Source organism: Arvicola amphibius, chromosome X (assembly GCF_903992535.2).
Source record: "Arvicola amphibius chromosome X, mArvAmp1.2, whole genome shotgun sequence".
Classification (NCBI taxonomy): Eukaryota; Metazoa; Chordata; class Mammalia; order Rodentia; family Cricetidae; genus Arvicola; species Arvicola amphibius.
The window spans coordinates 130,343,591-130,361,765 of record NC_052065.1 but is presented as its reverse complement, the minus strand read 5'-3'; the positions used below and the strand labels follow the sequence as shown (position 1 = coordinate 130,361,765).

Genomic DNA, 18,175 nt, shown 5'->3' with positions numbered 1-18,175 from the left:
AGCACCTATATGGTGGCTCACAGCAACCTGTAACTCCAGTTTCAGGGGATCTGATTCTCTCTTTTGATCTCTATGGGTATCTTCATACACACACACACACACACACACACACACACACACACACACACACACACACTCCCCCCCCCCCCCAAAAAGAACATGTAAAATGATCATTTGCTTTGACCCAACACATTATTTTTTTGCCATTTATGTAGAAACTGAATACAGGAGCAAACAGCTGTCAGACTAATATTTTGCTTTTTCATAAGTGCAACTTTTTAATAAAAATTTACATCTAGATAAGATAAACAATCTTCAGATTTTTGAAACTTTAATAAGATTTTAAAAACATGACTTTAAACTGAAAAACACACATTTTGCACACAAATATTGTAATATGAATCAACTCCAACTCCATTTGAAAACATGTGAATCAAATTACAGTTTTAGAAGTTAGTAATTCACATTTAAGCAAGTTAGCGCCTTGCTGAATTCAGCCATTGTAAAAAAGAGACTTAGTGCATATTTTAATGGTACACTGTGACTGTGTACCATTTATTGGTTTTTCACCTTATTAAAGAAGAATATGTTCTGGAAAGTTGGTAAATAACGGCTGACCTCCTATGACAATGTAGAATTTCCAATGGTAACAGTTACATTTTGTAACAGAACACTTTCTATAGATTTCTTTCCTATCTTAAAATTTAAAAAGCAATCATTGTAAGGATTGCGTCAACATCAATTTAGCAGAGGAAGATCAAACTTTATTGAAACTGGTTGCATACAAAATATATTGCACTATAACCAAACAAATGTCAACATAAAATCCAATCTGTTGTCACTAATATGTACAGAGAATATTGCCCAAGAGCAGTTACATTACAAGGTCATTCTACCTTGGTTAATTATCTACAGTATTTTAAACTGAACAGCTTACAGATGATGTGTGCAAGGTACCAATTTCTGTTTTCAAATACTATACATTCCCAGAATAAATAACTAGAAATCAATATGAATGTTTGGCAATACTTTTCAAAAGACCTTTTAATATTCGTGAAACCATGTGCAGTTTGTTACCATTTTATATGTTAATTTGTAAGCAAGGAAAAGTAAATGAAAAATGAAAATTTAAGAAACAAATTCACAAAGTACATCAGAGGCAGAACTTCGGTTTGTACGGCTCTGTACAGATTCAGTGGTACCCTTACTCGGAGTTATTTTTAAGAAAAATATAACATCTCAGAGTGAAGGTCCTTCACATATTTTTCTTCAGTCAATTTCATTCATTAAAAAAAGAGAAAAAACTCAAAAATAAGACTCAACACATCAAAAAAGAAAAAAGAGTATTTGTTAACCAATCCTATGTCTGCTTTTCAATTCTGCTTATACATTAGACTTCATATTTCAAAGTTACAAAAAAAAACTGCTTTCAATTTTTCTCAGACAAAGTACCTCTATCTCTGAGGGTTATTATGTGTTCATGAAAATGACCTTCATATCTCCCCAAAATAAGCATTAACATAAAATATGAATGAAAAACAAAATTTGGGGAGGACAAAAGAAAAAGTCTCTAAGTTGAAATTCATCATCAGGCCAAAGAGCAGGCATATCCTAACTTTCGACCAGGAAGATTTGCAAGTAGCTGAAAACATTTTTAGCCTCTCCCAAATGAAAAGATAGTTATTTCTTTTCCTGTCTATACAGAAAAATTACACATCCCTTCCAATAACACTATTTGTCATACTTCAGTGCAAAACAGAAACAAAAAAAACAAGTCCTATTCTTTATACTGCCTAAGCTGATGTTTATGTAAAGAAAAAAATATGGAAAGCATGCATTCTTCTATAAAGTACTAATGTTTGACAGGGTTTGCTACATCTTTAACATTTAGTGTTTCCAACTTATCTTCCCTGAACTCTGCATCCAAATATAATATTCCTACCTGCCAAGATATAAAAAAGGCACAGATCATACAACTTTTTTTTTTGCTAATGAAAATGACAAATGTCACAAGACACACGTTTCAGAGTCCACTAAAATACTGGAAAGTGGACCAAAATATAAACTGACACAGGACATAAAATGGCACAGAATTTCATGGAGACTTTACATGAGACTGAAGACAGAGATTAGCATGATTACCACAAATGTGATTTACTCAGAAAGACTGAAATGTACTGCTGAGTTATAGCCCAATGCAGGAAAATGTTCCTAGTTAATAAAGATCACTGCTTAGTATTTTTTTTTAAAAAAGTAAAATCCTGCCCTGAAGTGTTAAGTATACTTAAAAGTTATGCTTCAAATTTCAAGATCTTTTTGTGCAAATCTGGAAGATTGTTTTTTATGGCCAATATCAAAAAATTCTTTGCAGAATTTGTGTTCATTTCATGCTCTGTGCCATCTTTCCTACTACTTGTCTTTGGCCTAACAAAGTTTTCTAAAATGGAGTAAGAATTACAGACATGGTAGAGGAAATATAACTTCAGAATTATGCAGTTTACGGTACTCCATTCACGAGTGGTTGCTGCCCATCCACGCTGTCTGGCTTCTCCTTCTTCTGGTTACGATCTTTACCCATGCGCAGCCGGTTACTTTCACTGGAGGCATTCTGTAATGGTTTAGTTTGGACACTCCTTTCATTATTGCAGTTAACTCTAATCTAAAATAAGTTATAGTTGTTTTATACACACACACACACACACACACACACACCCCAGATCCTACGTTAATGGCCTGACAATAATGGAAGTCTGAAATGTGACTTCCACACGTTAAAGGAAATATAGAGGTAAATGGACCTCTGAGTTCTAGGTCAGCCAGAGATATATGTGAGGCCCTATCTTAATAGAAGGGGGCATGGAGATAAAAATAGAACTCTAAGAAATTAAAGCATAGTAGCCTCATTATTGATTTAGGTTTTCAAAACACTGTTCCTTAGCTGGAAAACAGTGGTCATCTCACTGTGTCAAATCTAAGAAAAAAAGGTCTAAGGCTTATATTCTCCCATTTTATATTCTTCTAAGCAAACAAAAATAGTGAGGTCATTTATAACATTACTATTATTGGCTACTAGAAGATATATATGCTATATAGAGAATATATAGCATACCATATGTATACACACACACACAGCACAACTCACAATATCATTATATTTCAAAATGAATGTGGGAAAACTAAGAGAGACACAAAATAATGTCTTATTACAGTTTCACCAGAATGAATTCAACCAACCCATTCATGAACTAACTTTAGTTCCCACCTTTTACTCTGTCATAAGTATAATAAGCTTTTCTATACCAAAATCTCCATCTGATCCTCTAGAAACTTCCTTTGTAGCTGCTTCAAAGTCTAAATAATGGGGGATGGGAAGATGGCTCAGTGGTTAAGAGTCCCTGATGTTCTTGTAGAGGACCTGGGTTCAGTTCCCAGTGCCCAATGGTATCTCGCAACTACCTGTAACTCCAGTTCCAGGGGATCCAATGCCTGATGCACCTATATACTCATACACATAAAATAAATACATTTAATAAATAAAAAAGACATTTTAAAATTCTAAATAATGTTCTAGCATAAATTTCTGGTCTTTGTATCATCAGTCTGTATCAACTGTAGAAAAACTGTAGTGTTGAATTCTAAGAACTTGTACATCAGGAAGAAGAAAAAGATGGCCCTATAACTTGAGTGCTGAAAAATAGAATGACAAGAGGCAATCTGGAAACAATGATTTGGAGAACTAGAATCCTAGAAAGGCATAAAAATTAATGTAATTAAAAAATAACATTCTAAGGGACATAAACTATTTTAAGTGTCAATGCTGAACACTACTAGTCTTTTCTATTCTAGTTCTTTAGAAACTACCATTAAGTTCACACTCCCTTAGATATGGTATGAATTCTAAAGAATGTTCTACTAAAAAAAAAATTTGAGTTGAAATTAGCTAAGAATATATACTGGTTTCTAGTCAGAACTCTTTATTACTTGGTTTAAAAATTTAGAGTTAACAATTACAGATAAAATGAAAGATAAAATGAATTCTGAGAATCAGATGCCAATGTTTGAATGAATAATACTCCACCATATGCTAGCTAAATGATTATGGACACTGAACCTCAGCTTCTATTTACTTACATATAAATTAGATAATAAACTTATCTCAGTGGATTACTATAAGATTAGGTGAGATAAAATACAGATGAAGTATTTAGTAAAGGTGCCTAGATGTGTTCAGGGAGTAAATTTGAAATCACTTAACAACTGGTTAAGCATTGACAAAGTTACTTGAAAAGGGGTTCTTAGACTAGACTGTGCATGTAAATGGACAGCTGACCCATGGGGTATGGAAAATATTTAGACACTTTAAGTCTTATCTTATCATGACTATAAGACAGATAAAGATAATATGCCATCCATGCACTTAAAGGAAAGGGTAGCTGACTTTAGTCACTTAGAACATTTCCTTTAGAATATTCTTTTTTTTAAGAGAGTGAGTTAGAGTACCACCAATATGGTCTGAAAATTATAATGCGGCTGCCAAGGTGTTCACAAATATTTAAGGTCACATATTCTCTGGAGAAATCCTCATATTTGCATATTTGTCTCAAAGGACTAAGACTGTTGACAACTGTACTTCAGAAAAAATTTATTACAAATTTATTATCTTTGAACATGTTTAAAAATAAAGTAAAATAACCATTCAACTTTCAAATGGCCACATTCAAACTACTTAGATGAAAAGAATCACCTAAGCTTTACCTGCAAAGATCCATCAGCTGTTCTTCCTTTAGCTTCTCTTGGATTACGTGGACGATTATCTGTTCGGGAATGATCATCATTTCCTGTATGAATATTTTTAGAATGTCAACAGTTAGTGACTCTAAACCATTTTAAATAAATTAAATAAATTTAAATAAAATTGTTTATTTTCAGATTCCCCATTTAGACCAATAATAGAAGCTAAAATGTAATGGAAAGTTTACCAATTCCAAATATGCAACAGTTAATAATCTATTCTCCTAACAAAAATACAAAATATTCGAAGGTACTATTTTATGAATCAATAGGTCAATCTGGATTAACAATCATGCTGATTAGAAACCCCAAATAGTATGAATCAGTTATCATTATTTATTCATAGATTCCAAAAATCATAAAGAAGATGTCATTTGCTATGAAGATAAGTACAAGACAGGTTATATCAGCAATATTTACTTTTTATTCAGCTTCAAACAGCTAACAGTATACCTTTAATCTTTATTTTTCTTTAAAAATATTACATTTTAATTAATTTATTTTTGGGTGGGTATGTGTTGGGGGGTACATATACCACAGCTTACATGTAGAGCCAGAGGATAATATAGTAAGAGTCACTTCATTCCTTTCACCATGTGGGCCCTGGGGTTTGAACTAGGGTTTCAGGTTTGGCAGCCAAGTACCTTTATCTGTTGAGCCACTGCACTGGTCCTTAACCTTTACTTTTCAGTTATGTAAACCACTATACCTTTGAAGCCTCCTCCTCTTCCTCTTCCTCCTTGTCCTCTTCCTCCCCCTCCACGACGCCGTCCGTCTCCTCTGCGCAGGAAGCTCTCCCTCTCTTCCTCTGTTGGAGCTAATGACCAATCACTGAGTTCGTCTCTGTGGTCAGATTCTGTTTCAGAAGCATTTGATGCTTCAGAATTAGTTCCTATCGAGAGTTAAAAGTTATATACCATTGTCTGATTTTAAAAAAAGGTTAACAGAAGCTTCCAGAGATGAAGTTTCAGGGGCGATTCAATATTCTTCCCAATATAGAAGCCTACTAAAGAATATACTCATCTTCTATGTTTAAAAACAAGTAATTTTAAATTCAAAATGAAGGGCTTGCCATATCTAAAGTTATTTTAGTTATAATATTTCTTTTAAAAGAAAAGGTGTTTTGTTAGCTATCTAAGTTCAGACCTGAATGTGCCATGTCTTTAAATAACCGTGGATCATGAAGGGAAAATTGTCTATAACACAATATTTTGATAACCAAAACTTGAATAATGACAGCTTTTAATATTAAGCACAGGGACAGAAGAATGTGTACATTCTGGCCAATTCTAAAAGGGGCCAATAACGGCCACCATGACATTTATGTCTCAGGGAAGAGTCTCTTGTGGGATTATCCCCAATAAAAGGGGATATGCATTCCTGATGCATGACCCAGTCTTCCCTCCCACTCTCAGTGGACTGACTGAACAAAGGCTCACTAGAAAACATCTCAGTATGTCTGAGGTCTAATGACATAGGGGATGGGAGTGGGGGAAAAGATCTCCACAGTAAGGTGGAAATTTATTGGTCAAAGAACTGTTGGGAGAAAGGTTAAAGGTTACGTTCAAGGTTGGCCTTAAGAGTACGTGTCTCTCCCCACTCTGGAATATCAACTCTACTACCTCTCTCTCTTCCTCTGTTGGAGCTAATGACCAATTATAGCTTCACCATTATAGCGTCACTCCTGTGGATCTCGAAGGCTTTTCCATCTTAAAGAGTTCCCTTTTGAAATGCAAATATTGGTGAGATGGATTATACCTTATACCATCATTAGCAGGTTACATAGTAGATACACAGTAGAGCAAGAAAGACAGTAGGAACTCGTAGGTGGGCACTGGGTTCACTGAAAGTTACTGGGAGAAAAGAAAGAAGCACGGACAGAAGAGCTGGGAAGGCAAAGAGACACTTCGCCTACTTCTTGACTGTGCCTAGGGCTGACTTTGGCCATGCCACTCAAAATCACCTTATGAGCCACAGGATGCAGACCCCTGATTTACACAGTCCATCCAGCAAGTATGACCAGCACATGCCTGACAAAAAAAATGAGCCACAGTACACAAATGAAAAAAGTTTTGGCTATACAGTAATAAAATCAGGAGAGGTCTTAGGTCATCAACACAAAAGGGTGTAAGCAGATTTATCCCCAATAATAATATGGACAGAACTCAAAACTGCCCTGTGAACTATGTGTGTCATTAGCAGGCTTTCACTCTACATGTCTCTTGAAACACAATTTGATCCACTGTGAGTTGGAAACCATGTAGTGAGAAATTGTTATAATGGAGTTCTAATGAATAGTAGAGATTAGCAGCTATTAAGTCTAGGAACAGATAAAGTTACTGAGGAAAATGCTTAGTTTGTACCTGAAGTATATCCAGGACCGCGTCTGCCGTGCCCCCTATTTCTGTAAGGTCTACTACCTCGACCCATTCCTTGACCATCATCAGTCACATAGCCTTTTTCCTTATCTGTACGATTTGGTGGTGGTCTAGAACTAGCTCCAATTTGTCGCAACTGCTCATCAATTTGTAATCTCTCCAAACGCAATTGGTCTACTTCCTATTTAAAATATACAAGATAACAGTAAAAATAATTTGACATTTTACTTAGTAATACCTTTCTCCTTTTCATCAGATAAAAAGTATACTGGAAATATTTCAATTTCAGTTCTAAATTTATAGTAAACACTGTTAACACAGAATTATCAGGAAATTGAATGGTCTTAAAAAGAAAGATTACTATTGATACACTTACTAATGGTAAGACTTAGAGATATAACAAAAATACTTTTAAAGTTATATTGAATAAATTTAAGGTTGAATGATTTGGCACTACTATTCAATTAGTCTATGGATAAGGCAAGATATGTTAGTTTGGGGACTTTTTGATGTAAGGTTGACTAAAACAATACTAAAAAGTATGAAAATAGAAATAAATGACATACATTTAAGGTTTAATCAACTAACTTTAAAATAATCACACATTATAAATAAGCTAAATAAAATTATTTTTTCAGTTAATATTTTAATTTACAAAGTATTATGCTTGGGTATTTTTTAAAGAACATGTATTATTTTTGTATATAATTATACAATTAAGGACCACTTATTTTGAATGAACTAAAAGTGCTAATATTCCTTTATATGAAGGGGGAGAACCCTAGGTCTCACTTCAAAATACCTAGAACTCACATCATGCCTTGAATACCTCTTAAAATACTAAAACTCTGCTTAAACAAATATAACAAACAATATGAACTGAGTTGAACAAAATAAAATCAACTCCAAAATCTACTGACAGATCCTTAAACACAGTGTGTGTAATAACTTGGATTCTGTTAAATCCAGATGAAACTTCATATTAGCCCTTGCCTTTCTAAGATACCCATAAGCATCTCACTTATTAGCTAGATCTGTAACTACAGCAAATATTCAGTGTGTCAGTCAAGAAGAGACCACAAAATCTAAGTTGTCAAAATCTTCGTTCTGACATCTGGTAAAGAAAAGATAATAAGAACGAATCCACAGTGAATTTTACTTGTTCTCTAAACCAGAATCTATAATAAACTGGGTAGGGAAAAGGAAAGGCTATAGCTAAGTTAGTGGCTCTCCCTAAAAGTATATTTCTAGCTCATGGAATGTGTTATCTAGATATTGCATAACATAATGAATTCCAGGGTTATTCTACTTAGGCAAAGCAGTCAGTTTTGGTGAGATGCCAGACCCAACCAAAAGATGATTTGGTGATGGAGAGAATGGCAACGGGACAGCTGCCAATAATCAGACAAGATATTAAATAGAGAAAAATAAATTAAAATATCTAAGAAAGAGCATTAATTGAAAAAAAACAAGGTCATGATACAATGCAGTCCTTTCTATCTAAGTCATAGTAATTATTTTAGCTAATGTTATAAAGGAAAACACATACAACAGATTGCACATAAAACACACTGTTCAACAAAAAATAAATAAGCAAATTAAAGTGGCATCCTACCCATGCAAACCTTGCTGGATGAAACCTTCCCACTTTTACTTATTAACTGACCACGATTAAGAATGAACAAAATGACCAGGTACTGCACCGTTTTTCCTTTCATTCTTACTAGCAGACTCATTCACATTTTATTCTTTAAGTCAGCAAACACGTCTTGAGATAGTATCATAAATGAAATAGAACTTAGATTTATTTTATAGATTTTTTTTTCAAAAGACCCAAAAGACCTATGTAATAATTCTGGTGTTATGTATTTTTTTAGAAATAAGACATTATAAAAATGAAAACAGTTAAGATTTAATTTCATTAAATTTTATGACATTTGTGCCAAAGGGAATTTGAAAAAGCATTTAGTGTAGGGAAGTGACTTGCCTAAAGTCACAGAGTTCATAGCTATATTGCCAATCCCGTGCTCTTTTCACTAATAGCCTCCGGGTTCCTACTTCCCAGCTTGCAAGCTAAAGGAGGCATAACAGTAACCACAGTAAGATGAGCATATACAATAAGACACAGTAGTTTTTATTTTGATTAACATAATATAGAGAAAAGTATGAAGGGTAAATATTTAAACAGAGGATAAGGACATGCTAGGATTTCCTTAATAAATGACAGGAGGGACAACAAATGCAAGTGCTATAGACACAAAATTTAGATTGAAAACATCCACAAAAGCTAGAAGGTTCAACTATATTGAGGATTATGTATATATATACACACACACAAAGAGGATATATACACACATATATCCTCTTAATATACCTCTTAATATAGTTGAACCTTCTAGCTTTTTTTGTATACACACACACACACACACACACACACACACACCTAAATTGACTCTAAGGGTTTAACAGAAGAATATCCATAAATATAGGAATATATTAAAACTGGGATATTAGCCCTAGGATTTACAGTGAAAAAATTTACAAAAAATAAAATCAAGAAATGAACTAAAACAATGTGAATATTTATTACTTTTTACAAGATCATATATTGATATGCACAGCTCAGAGAGATCACAGTTTTGGAAATATTTACTATACAGCTTATAATAACTTAGCACAAGAAGATTAGAAGTTAAAAGTCATCCTGTTCTTACCTTTAAATAGTTCAGATGATAATCCAAAAGAACAGTGGCATTAGCGATGCTGTCTTTTGTTCCCACAAAAACAAATGGTACCATTCCCTGAAAAAGAAATTGGAAGAGTAAACCTAAAGAACTAGTGATGATTAATCTAAAAAAAAATGACAAAACAAAACAAAACAAAACACACACACTCTCAACTTAATCTCTACCATAGGGTCTACCAAGCAATAAGCAAACAAACATCTGTTTAAAATATAAATCAATATGTAAAACCAAGTTTTACGTCTGAGTAAGGGGCAGATCAATATAATGATTCCTTAAAAACCAGAAGGTTTTAAAAGACTACCATTTAATGTTGCCAAAATAACAGACATACAACTAAAAATTATATAAACTTTAATGAAATGTATAGTGTAAATGAGAATACTTATGTTTTGATCAATTTACTATAAGTTATATCTAAATCAAATCTAGTTTAAAATCAGATGCCAGGGACGCAAATGAAAAAAAAAAAAAAAAAAACAAACTCAATTTTGCTAACCGAACAATAGAATTCAAACCATGACTGAAAATTAGAATAAATTAAAACACACCACATAATCTGTACAAGAACAACAAAAATCAAAGCAAAATCATAAGCATAATGTTTAATAAGTCATATAAATTTCAAAAATATATTATGAAAGTCTTACAAAATTCAATCATGAGAAAACCTTTGATCCTCTATGTATACCACTTTAATATAGGGATAATTTTAAAGGTACAGTCTAAATACTTGTACTTCTCATCAGCATAAAAGAAGCAAAAAAAAATTCCATATCACAACCAGTAGGGAGGCCTAGCTACAGGTGCACAAAGAGGGGACAATTAAGACACATTCTAAGTTGAGAACAGTACAGTTATTTTGCTACTGAAGAAATATACATGGTTACTGGTATTCACATATGACTAATGAAAAGTATTACAGGTTATGTTTGGCAAAAGGTATAGGAGGCCAAGAAGCTGTCCCTTGAGGAAAGTGCCATTCTTTTCTAAAGAACATTTTCTTGGAACATGTAGAAATTGTTGGGATCCTTTTGCCTGCCTGCATTTAGTATACAGTATGTTCAAGATAGGAAGGGAAGGACACATAATTTTCTTTATACCTGTACATGAAATGTTACTGTTGATGAAGAACAAACCTGAACCATCAGAAAATATTGCTTGTAGGCTGATTATCAACTAGTAGGCAAGGCACTGCCTCCTAGAAACAATGACTACCTGAACTATCAAGTACCGTTGTAAACCTGTAAGGATTTTCTTTTCTGTACTACAATATATAAAAATCAACTTCCAACCCCACCAAAATGTATATTATTCTGTTTCTCACTAGCACAGTCACAGAGGCATCAACTATATTATTTCCAAGTGTCAAATATCACATGATGGAATATTACATGCTTTCCAAGTAATCACCAAAATAGGCTTTAAATTTGTATTATAGATTTAATTAGGCTGAATCTGAAAAGCATCATTTAAAACTATTTTCTCCTATAATATGGTACAAACTGAAGTACCCAGGAAATACTTTAAGTGCCCCATCAGAATATCTGAATAAATTGAAAAAATATAATACCAATACTAGGACAAAGTCATTCTCTGTTCTGAGAAGTGGAATGCACAGCAGAAAGTATTTGATCCACTTGTAGTTATAGTTCTCTGTATAAAATGGCATTTTTGCATTTAGTCCCTTCTAAGTCATACCATCCTTATTGTAAGCCAATTCTCAAAGGCCAGGTAAGGGACCCTGAACTCGATGAGTTTACAATGTGGTTGGGGAAACCAACAAGAAAACATCTAATAACATTATGCTCTGGCTGAGAACATAGGAGCATGGAGTAGGTAGGAGACCTGTGGTAAGTAGACAAGGAAGTTTCACACAGAACAGGGTCAAAGTGATATGGCAAATGCAGGAGAAAGAACAGTCCAGGTAGAACAAACCCACAAATTGGGTTTCAAGTGTACACATTGAAAAGCAGCAAAGATTATGATAAATTTCAGATAACTCCAAGACCTTTCCTAGAAGACACAGGGGGAAGACTGGTGGGAAACGACACTGGACATGTAAGGGGAAACCTTCTAAGTGGAATGAAGTTGTTTGAGATTTAGACCAGGGCCGTGGATCCAAATACCCACAAACATTCCTCCACCGGCCCCCAACCATGAGGCTCATTTGTAGTCTTTCTTAACAAGGGGAATAAACATTAAAATATCAACTTAAAATGTATTTTTCAAGGAATGGTTTCCTACCTGCCAAGCCTTGGGTTCAGGTTTCTGGGGTTCCCCTGCTACAACTGATGAAACCACTAACACCTAAAGCAGTATAAGGAATGCAAGTGATGTGATTAACTATAATGAACGATACACAGAAGCCTGAACGCAGGACTTTCACTGCAGGACTTCTAAATGCATTTCTAAATAGTTAGGTTAGTTCTAATAGTGAAAACCAGTTACTAAAATATGACTTTAAGAAGTAACTAGCATATCTAAAAGAAAGTACACTTTGACTTACAAAACCTGCAAAATTTAAGGAGTTACAGCATGGAAAAAAAGAAGTCCACCCTCAACAGAAAAAAAGTGACCCCATTAGGTTTACAGCTTAAGATTTGTCACTGTGAATAAATCAAAAAATATCCATTACTTTGGTTTGTAATCTTATATGGTATCAATCTTATGTGAAAATATAGAATTATGAGTAACCTACAAATCTAACCAGAGAAAAAAGCTCAAATACCAAATGTGGCATCTGAGCCAAAGATACTACTTTTAGTGTGGTTAGAGGTGACAAATTAAATCTTACCCTCTGGACTTTTGTACTGTTAGGTTGAGTAAAATGGGTGCTGTTTTCCTTTGTATCTAAATGTTTCTTTTCTTCAGAGGAATTAGGTCCAACCCTTGAATTATTGGAAGGTAGGGAATTTGGTGGCATAATTTCCTTGATAAAAACATAAAACACAAAAGATAAAAAGTACCAATTTTAAAATTATTTAGTTCCAGTACTGTGTCAATGACTTCTTTTTCTTAAGCACAGCCACTTAATTATTTATAAAGATATCTTATAATTCAACATATTAGGAACAATCAAAATGTTTAAATTTCACCTTTTCCCATTAAGGATGATGTTTAAGAATACAGATTATTATGAAGTGTTTTGACACATAAAATTATAGGGGGTAAAAAATTATGCAATTTAAAGCCAAATCAGGGACTAGAGGAGATGGCATGTACTTTGGTTTCCAGCACCCATGTCAGACAGTTCACAAGTGCCTGCAACTCCAACTTGAGGGAATCCATTCTCTCTTTCCAATGTTCTCTCTCTCTCCCTGACACACACACATACAACACACATTTTAATAGATAAAAATAAATCTTAAAAAACACTAAATGGATTTAACTTCAATTAAAATAATCTTTTGCAAGGAGGGCTAGCTAGTTAATGTGTACACTATGACCCTGTGTGTGGACAGTATCTTTTTTTGAATTTTTATTGTTTGACTATTTCATGAATTGATATCATGCATTTAAGTCACTGTTGCCCATACTCCTATTTTGCATTCCACTCTTGCACCAATAGAAACTGTTTTCTCAAAGTCACCTACTGACATTGTCTTCTTTTAGTGTGTTGATCCACTGAGTTTACAAGAGCTACCTGCCTGAGCACAGGAAGTGGGTTATTTGATGGAGCACGGACAACTCATCTGTGGCTACAGCACTGAAGAAAAGGACAGGCTCTTTCACAATGACCACTAATTGACAATAGCCCCTCTAGAGGGTTGTATTTCACATGAATTATTTTTAATTCAGATACAGACACTCATTTCATTTTGTAAAATGTATTAAAGATGTTTAGCTGAAACAGCATAGCTAAAACAGTGAATTAGCAGGAAAGTAAGAGTAGTTTTAGATAGAAGATAAGAAACTGAACTTTTTTTTAATTTAAAGAAAAAGTGAATAGCATCTTGGGAGTACAATTGCATCAAGGGACATGCTCTCCCTTCCCACACTCCATATAAACACTTCAACACTACCAATAGGCATATATTCAGGTAGATAAGAATGAGGGTTATAAAAGTCAAATAGGATGCTAGGGGAAGTGATCTTATGTGCAGAAAAAGCACACACAGAACGAACACACTTATTACACAACCTTCAAACAAAAGCTACAAAGGCTTTCTATATATATTATTTATTTGTCATTAATGGCTAACCTAGTGATATGTTTTCATGACTACCCTTATAACATTACAAAATAAGACAAATATAGGTTAAAATGACTAAAGTCCAGCATTAGAAAACATATAGACATTGGGTGATGGTGGTGCATGTCTTTATTCCCAGCACTCCTAGGGGAGAGACAGGTAGATCTCTCTGAACTCAATGCCATCCTGGTCTACAGAGCGAGAGTGAGTTTCAGGACAGCCATGGCTACACAGAAAAACTGTCTTGAAAAACCAAAAACCAAATCAAAACAAACCAGATATGTCTACTGCTTATAGTATCATGCATGTCTGATAATCAGAACATTTACATTCATGCTCAGTTTTAGAGCACATGCCCAGTAGGTCAAAGTCCTGTATTTGATTCTCTGAATCACAAAAAGGAAAAGAAAATTGTATGGGTATAATACAGAGGCTCCTACATTAGAAAGTCAAATAAAATAGACAAACCAGAAACATAAGCATTATTACATACCTCTTCTTGTGGAACATTTTTTTCATTTTCAGCCTCAATCCTCACCCTCACAACTCCTGACTTGTCCACAATCTCTTGAATCAGTTTTCCATTTTTTCCTATTACTTTGCCTAAAAAATACATAATTTATGCTTGGCTTTAAGAAGATATACTAAAATCCTACAAGCACACTCCACTATTAACTATCTTACACATTCATATATGCATACTGGATTATAATATTAATAACAGAAGTTTTTAAGAAGATAGTTTAATTATAAATTAGTCTCTTTGATTAGGTCATTATTTAAACTCCTTTGGTCAGTTACTACAGTTGAGTAATACTTGTGAACCGATGGAATAATTTTGAAATTTTAAGGTAATTCAAAGAGAACCTCTTATTTCACCTAAGAGTGTATGCTTTAAACTTGCTGGTATTTACCATTCTGGAAAGCTCTACAAAAGGAATTACAAAAAAGAACGATAACAAATGTATTTTCTCATTTGACAATGCCAATCCTTATCTAGCTCTGATTCACATTTCCTCATTTATGCATAGGAACTAATTTTAGAATTGTGTATGGCACATCCGCAAATGATGTTTTCTTAAATTTCAAAGGAGCTTAGGAAGCTATCTAAATATCTAAAAGGAACAAAAATTCTTCATGTCAATATTACTAACAGAATTTTATTTCTTTGCATTAGTCACAATTCAGAGTAGCATATTTATAGGTAAAGCACACTTTCAGATAACTCCAAAATCGGATGAAAAGGCTTAGGAATACTTTCCAGTAACATCTGTTGAAACTCAGAAGAATCAAGTACTAGTAATAAATACCACTTGATTGTTTGCTTCATCTTATAAAATTCAATTATATACAAAAAACTAGGGTATGATTGCTTTCAGTCACCATGATACATTAGTGTAAAGTAATAATTTACAAATTAAGCACTAATAATTCTCGAAACCTAAGTATGTGGCATACCTGAGTCCAAGGACTCAGCCATGAAACTTAAAGCATTTATACAAACCATGACAGAAGTGCTGCTATATGCTTGTTCTACCTCCTAATTTGAGGCAAAATTGGTGAAAAGGGAAGTCAAAAGTTGCTTACAGCTAGTTTAAATAAGAATCTAGCAAAAGATCTTCTTGCAGGATTCATAGATCTTGTAATCAGAACCACAGTTTTGACATTCTTGCTGTGTGTGGCTTCTTCACTCTTCTACCATGAGCTCTTCTGTCTTGTCAGTGGTTAGAGACCAGAACTCATGCTACTAAACCAGGATTCGTAATTTAAAATCTGTTATTATATCTGCTTTACTCTTCTTAATATGAATACCAAGTATATACAGAAAACCTACCGAAGTCTTCCCAGTTGGTTTTTCCTGTATAGTCCTTATATATTCCATAAATGTTGATTTTAATAAAGGTACAAATTGGCATACAGAAAACTGGGATTTTAGCATGTTTCCATTAAGAAAATACCTTGACTACCCTAAGTACTGGTGACTAAACAAACTCATTATAAAAGTGTATAAAGATAAAGCAAATTTTTAAGGAAGATAAATTGGTGTACATACTAAAGAGGGCTTGTGAAAAACAGATAAATCAGTAGGTGAGACTCTACAAAACTCGTCAAATACTGATTACATCTCCCTGAACCCCTGCCTAGCAGACCTTAGGGAAAAATGCTTTCTGAACAAGCCCAGAATTCCCATTGTTATGGCTTACCTCCCCCAAACAGAATTCTCTCATTTATATAAACACAGCAAGAGAACTCAATTAGACTGATTTACTGCAACAGGCTTTCTGGTGAAAACAACTTCAAACATCCTCTATATTCAATGCAAGACTACAGATATAATCTCTCTTCCCTCTTTGGTAACAGTCTAATCCTATATTGCAGTTATTTACAAATTCAAAAGGAACAATCTACTATAATTCTGTCTTGATGAAATGGAGTAGTTATGAATATACAAAAGAGAACATATTGTTTCCTCCTTTGCCCAAAACTGTGTTGGATACTATGCATACTCACACCTCAATTAAGCTGCTAAACTATTACCACATTCATATATGTGATAAAAGAAGTAAAAGACTCTTACTCTCAAGAGCTAAATCAGATATCCAACGTCACAGAGCTACCAATTACATCTAAGCATTTCACCTACCATAGCGCCATCAAAATAAACTAAATGTACTTCCATGGGTCTAATATAATCACTTCATCCTGTGCTATCTATACAACTGATATGTGTGCTTCCACAATAACACAACATTCACATACTTCTGTTTTCATATACATGTGAGCTACTAATTTTGCTAGTATTTGTACTTTATCTTAAAATTGTTTTTATTAATGGGAAAATAGTATGATTTATTTGGAGTTAGGCTCTTGCTAGGTGTACCCCATGTTGCCTTAGAATTGTGATCCTTCTGCCTGTCTCCTGAACGCTGGGCTATTTCTAGTTCTTTTAAAATGGCAATGGAATGCCAGGTGGTTGTGGTGCATGTCTTTAATCAGGAGGCAGAGACAGGCAGATTTCAGAGTTTGAGGCCAGCCTGGTCTCCAGAGTGAGTTCTATGACAGCCAGAGCTGTGTTATACAGAGAAACCCTGTCTTGGGGGGAAATTACATGTGACACTGGAAGATGATTATGATTTTATTTTGACAAAATGCAGCCTGTGAATCTTTTAAACTATGTACATAAAATACATAGGAAATTTGTTCATTTTAAGCTACAAGAGATTAAGAGGCTGTATGCCTGAATCTCATTTATGAACTCAAACTCAAAACACATTTTGTTTTTTTTTTTTTTTAATATATAAAGCTATACCTGAGTTTTGGTATGCTCTATCAAACACATCTTAATTATTTGGAAATGCCCGTAAAGAGTTCCTATACTAACATCCATTACACTAATGATTAGGAAACACCATTAATCAACTCAAAAGGAGGAGTTGAGTTACCACTGATTCCAACTCCATAAAATCCTAAGAATATTTTGAGTTAATTTGTATTTCAAACTTAATAGATCTAAGTAAGACATATCCAGATCTTGAACTCAGATAACTGACACAAATGATATGATTTTATCAGATATCACCAAACTAAAGGCCTCAATTCCCATTCATTCTGAAAAAAAATTAATGCTGTGATAAAAAATATGCTACGACGTGGGATGTCCTTCTGTATATGTGCTGCTTTCATTGGTTAATGAATAAAGCTACTTTGGCCTATGGCAGGGCAGATTATAGCCAGGCTGGAAGAGATATAAAGAGAGAGTAGGTGGAGTTAAAAACACACTATGGAGCTGCCAAAGGAGGCAGATGCCTCTTGCTCAAGAAGCAAGAGGTAACACACCACGAGCCACGTGGCAGTAAATGGATATGGGTTAATTTAAGATGTAAGAGTTAGTTAATAATAAGCCTGAGCTAACAGGCCAAACAGTGTTGTAATTAATATAGTTTCTCTGTGATTATTCAGGTCTTGGCGGCTGGGAACAAAAGAACAGTCTCCGTTTACATTATGAGGAGGCTAGGTAAAATTTATCCTTTCAAACATTTATAGGTCTGAACTAACAAAGTATTTC

At 34.0% G+C, this 18,175-nt stretch overlaps 1 protein-coding gene across 7 annotated transcripts in view; it reads right to left on the bottom strand.

Moving 5' to 3' along the window:
• Positions 1–317: 317 nt before the first annotated feature.
• Positions 318–18,175, bottom strand: part of Fmr1 (FMRP translational regulator 1) — a 38,985-nt gene continuing 21,127 nt past the window's right edge. Inside the window, exons 10-17 of one of the 7 annotated variants that reach the window (XM_038316414.1) lie at positions 14,603–14,712; positions 12,711–12,845; positions 12,161–12,223; positions 9,884–9,970; positions 7,155–7,350; positions 5,501–5,683; positions 4,756–4,838; positions 318–2,608 (exon numbers count right to left, since the gene is read on the bottom strand). In XM_038316414.1, the coding sequence (XP_038172342.1) occupies positions 2,498–2,608; positions 4,756–4,838; positions 5,501–5,683; positions 7,155–7,350; positions 9,884–9,970; positions 12,161–12,223; positions 12,711–12,845; positions 14,603–14,712 (968 nt within the window). In that variant the 3' untranslated portion in view covers positions 318–2,497. The remainder of the gene's footprint in view (positions 2,609–4,755; positions 4,839–5,500; positions 5,684–7,154; positions 7,351–9,883; positions 9,971–12,160; positions 12,224–12,710; positions 12,846–14,602; positions 14,713–18,175) is intronic. The other 6 variants (XM_038316415.1, XM_038316417.1, XM_038316418.1 and 3 more) reach the window with 6 other exon arrangements.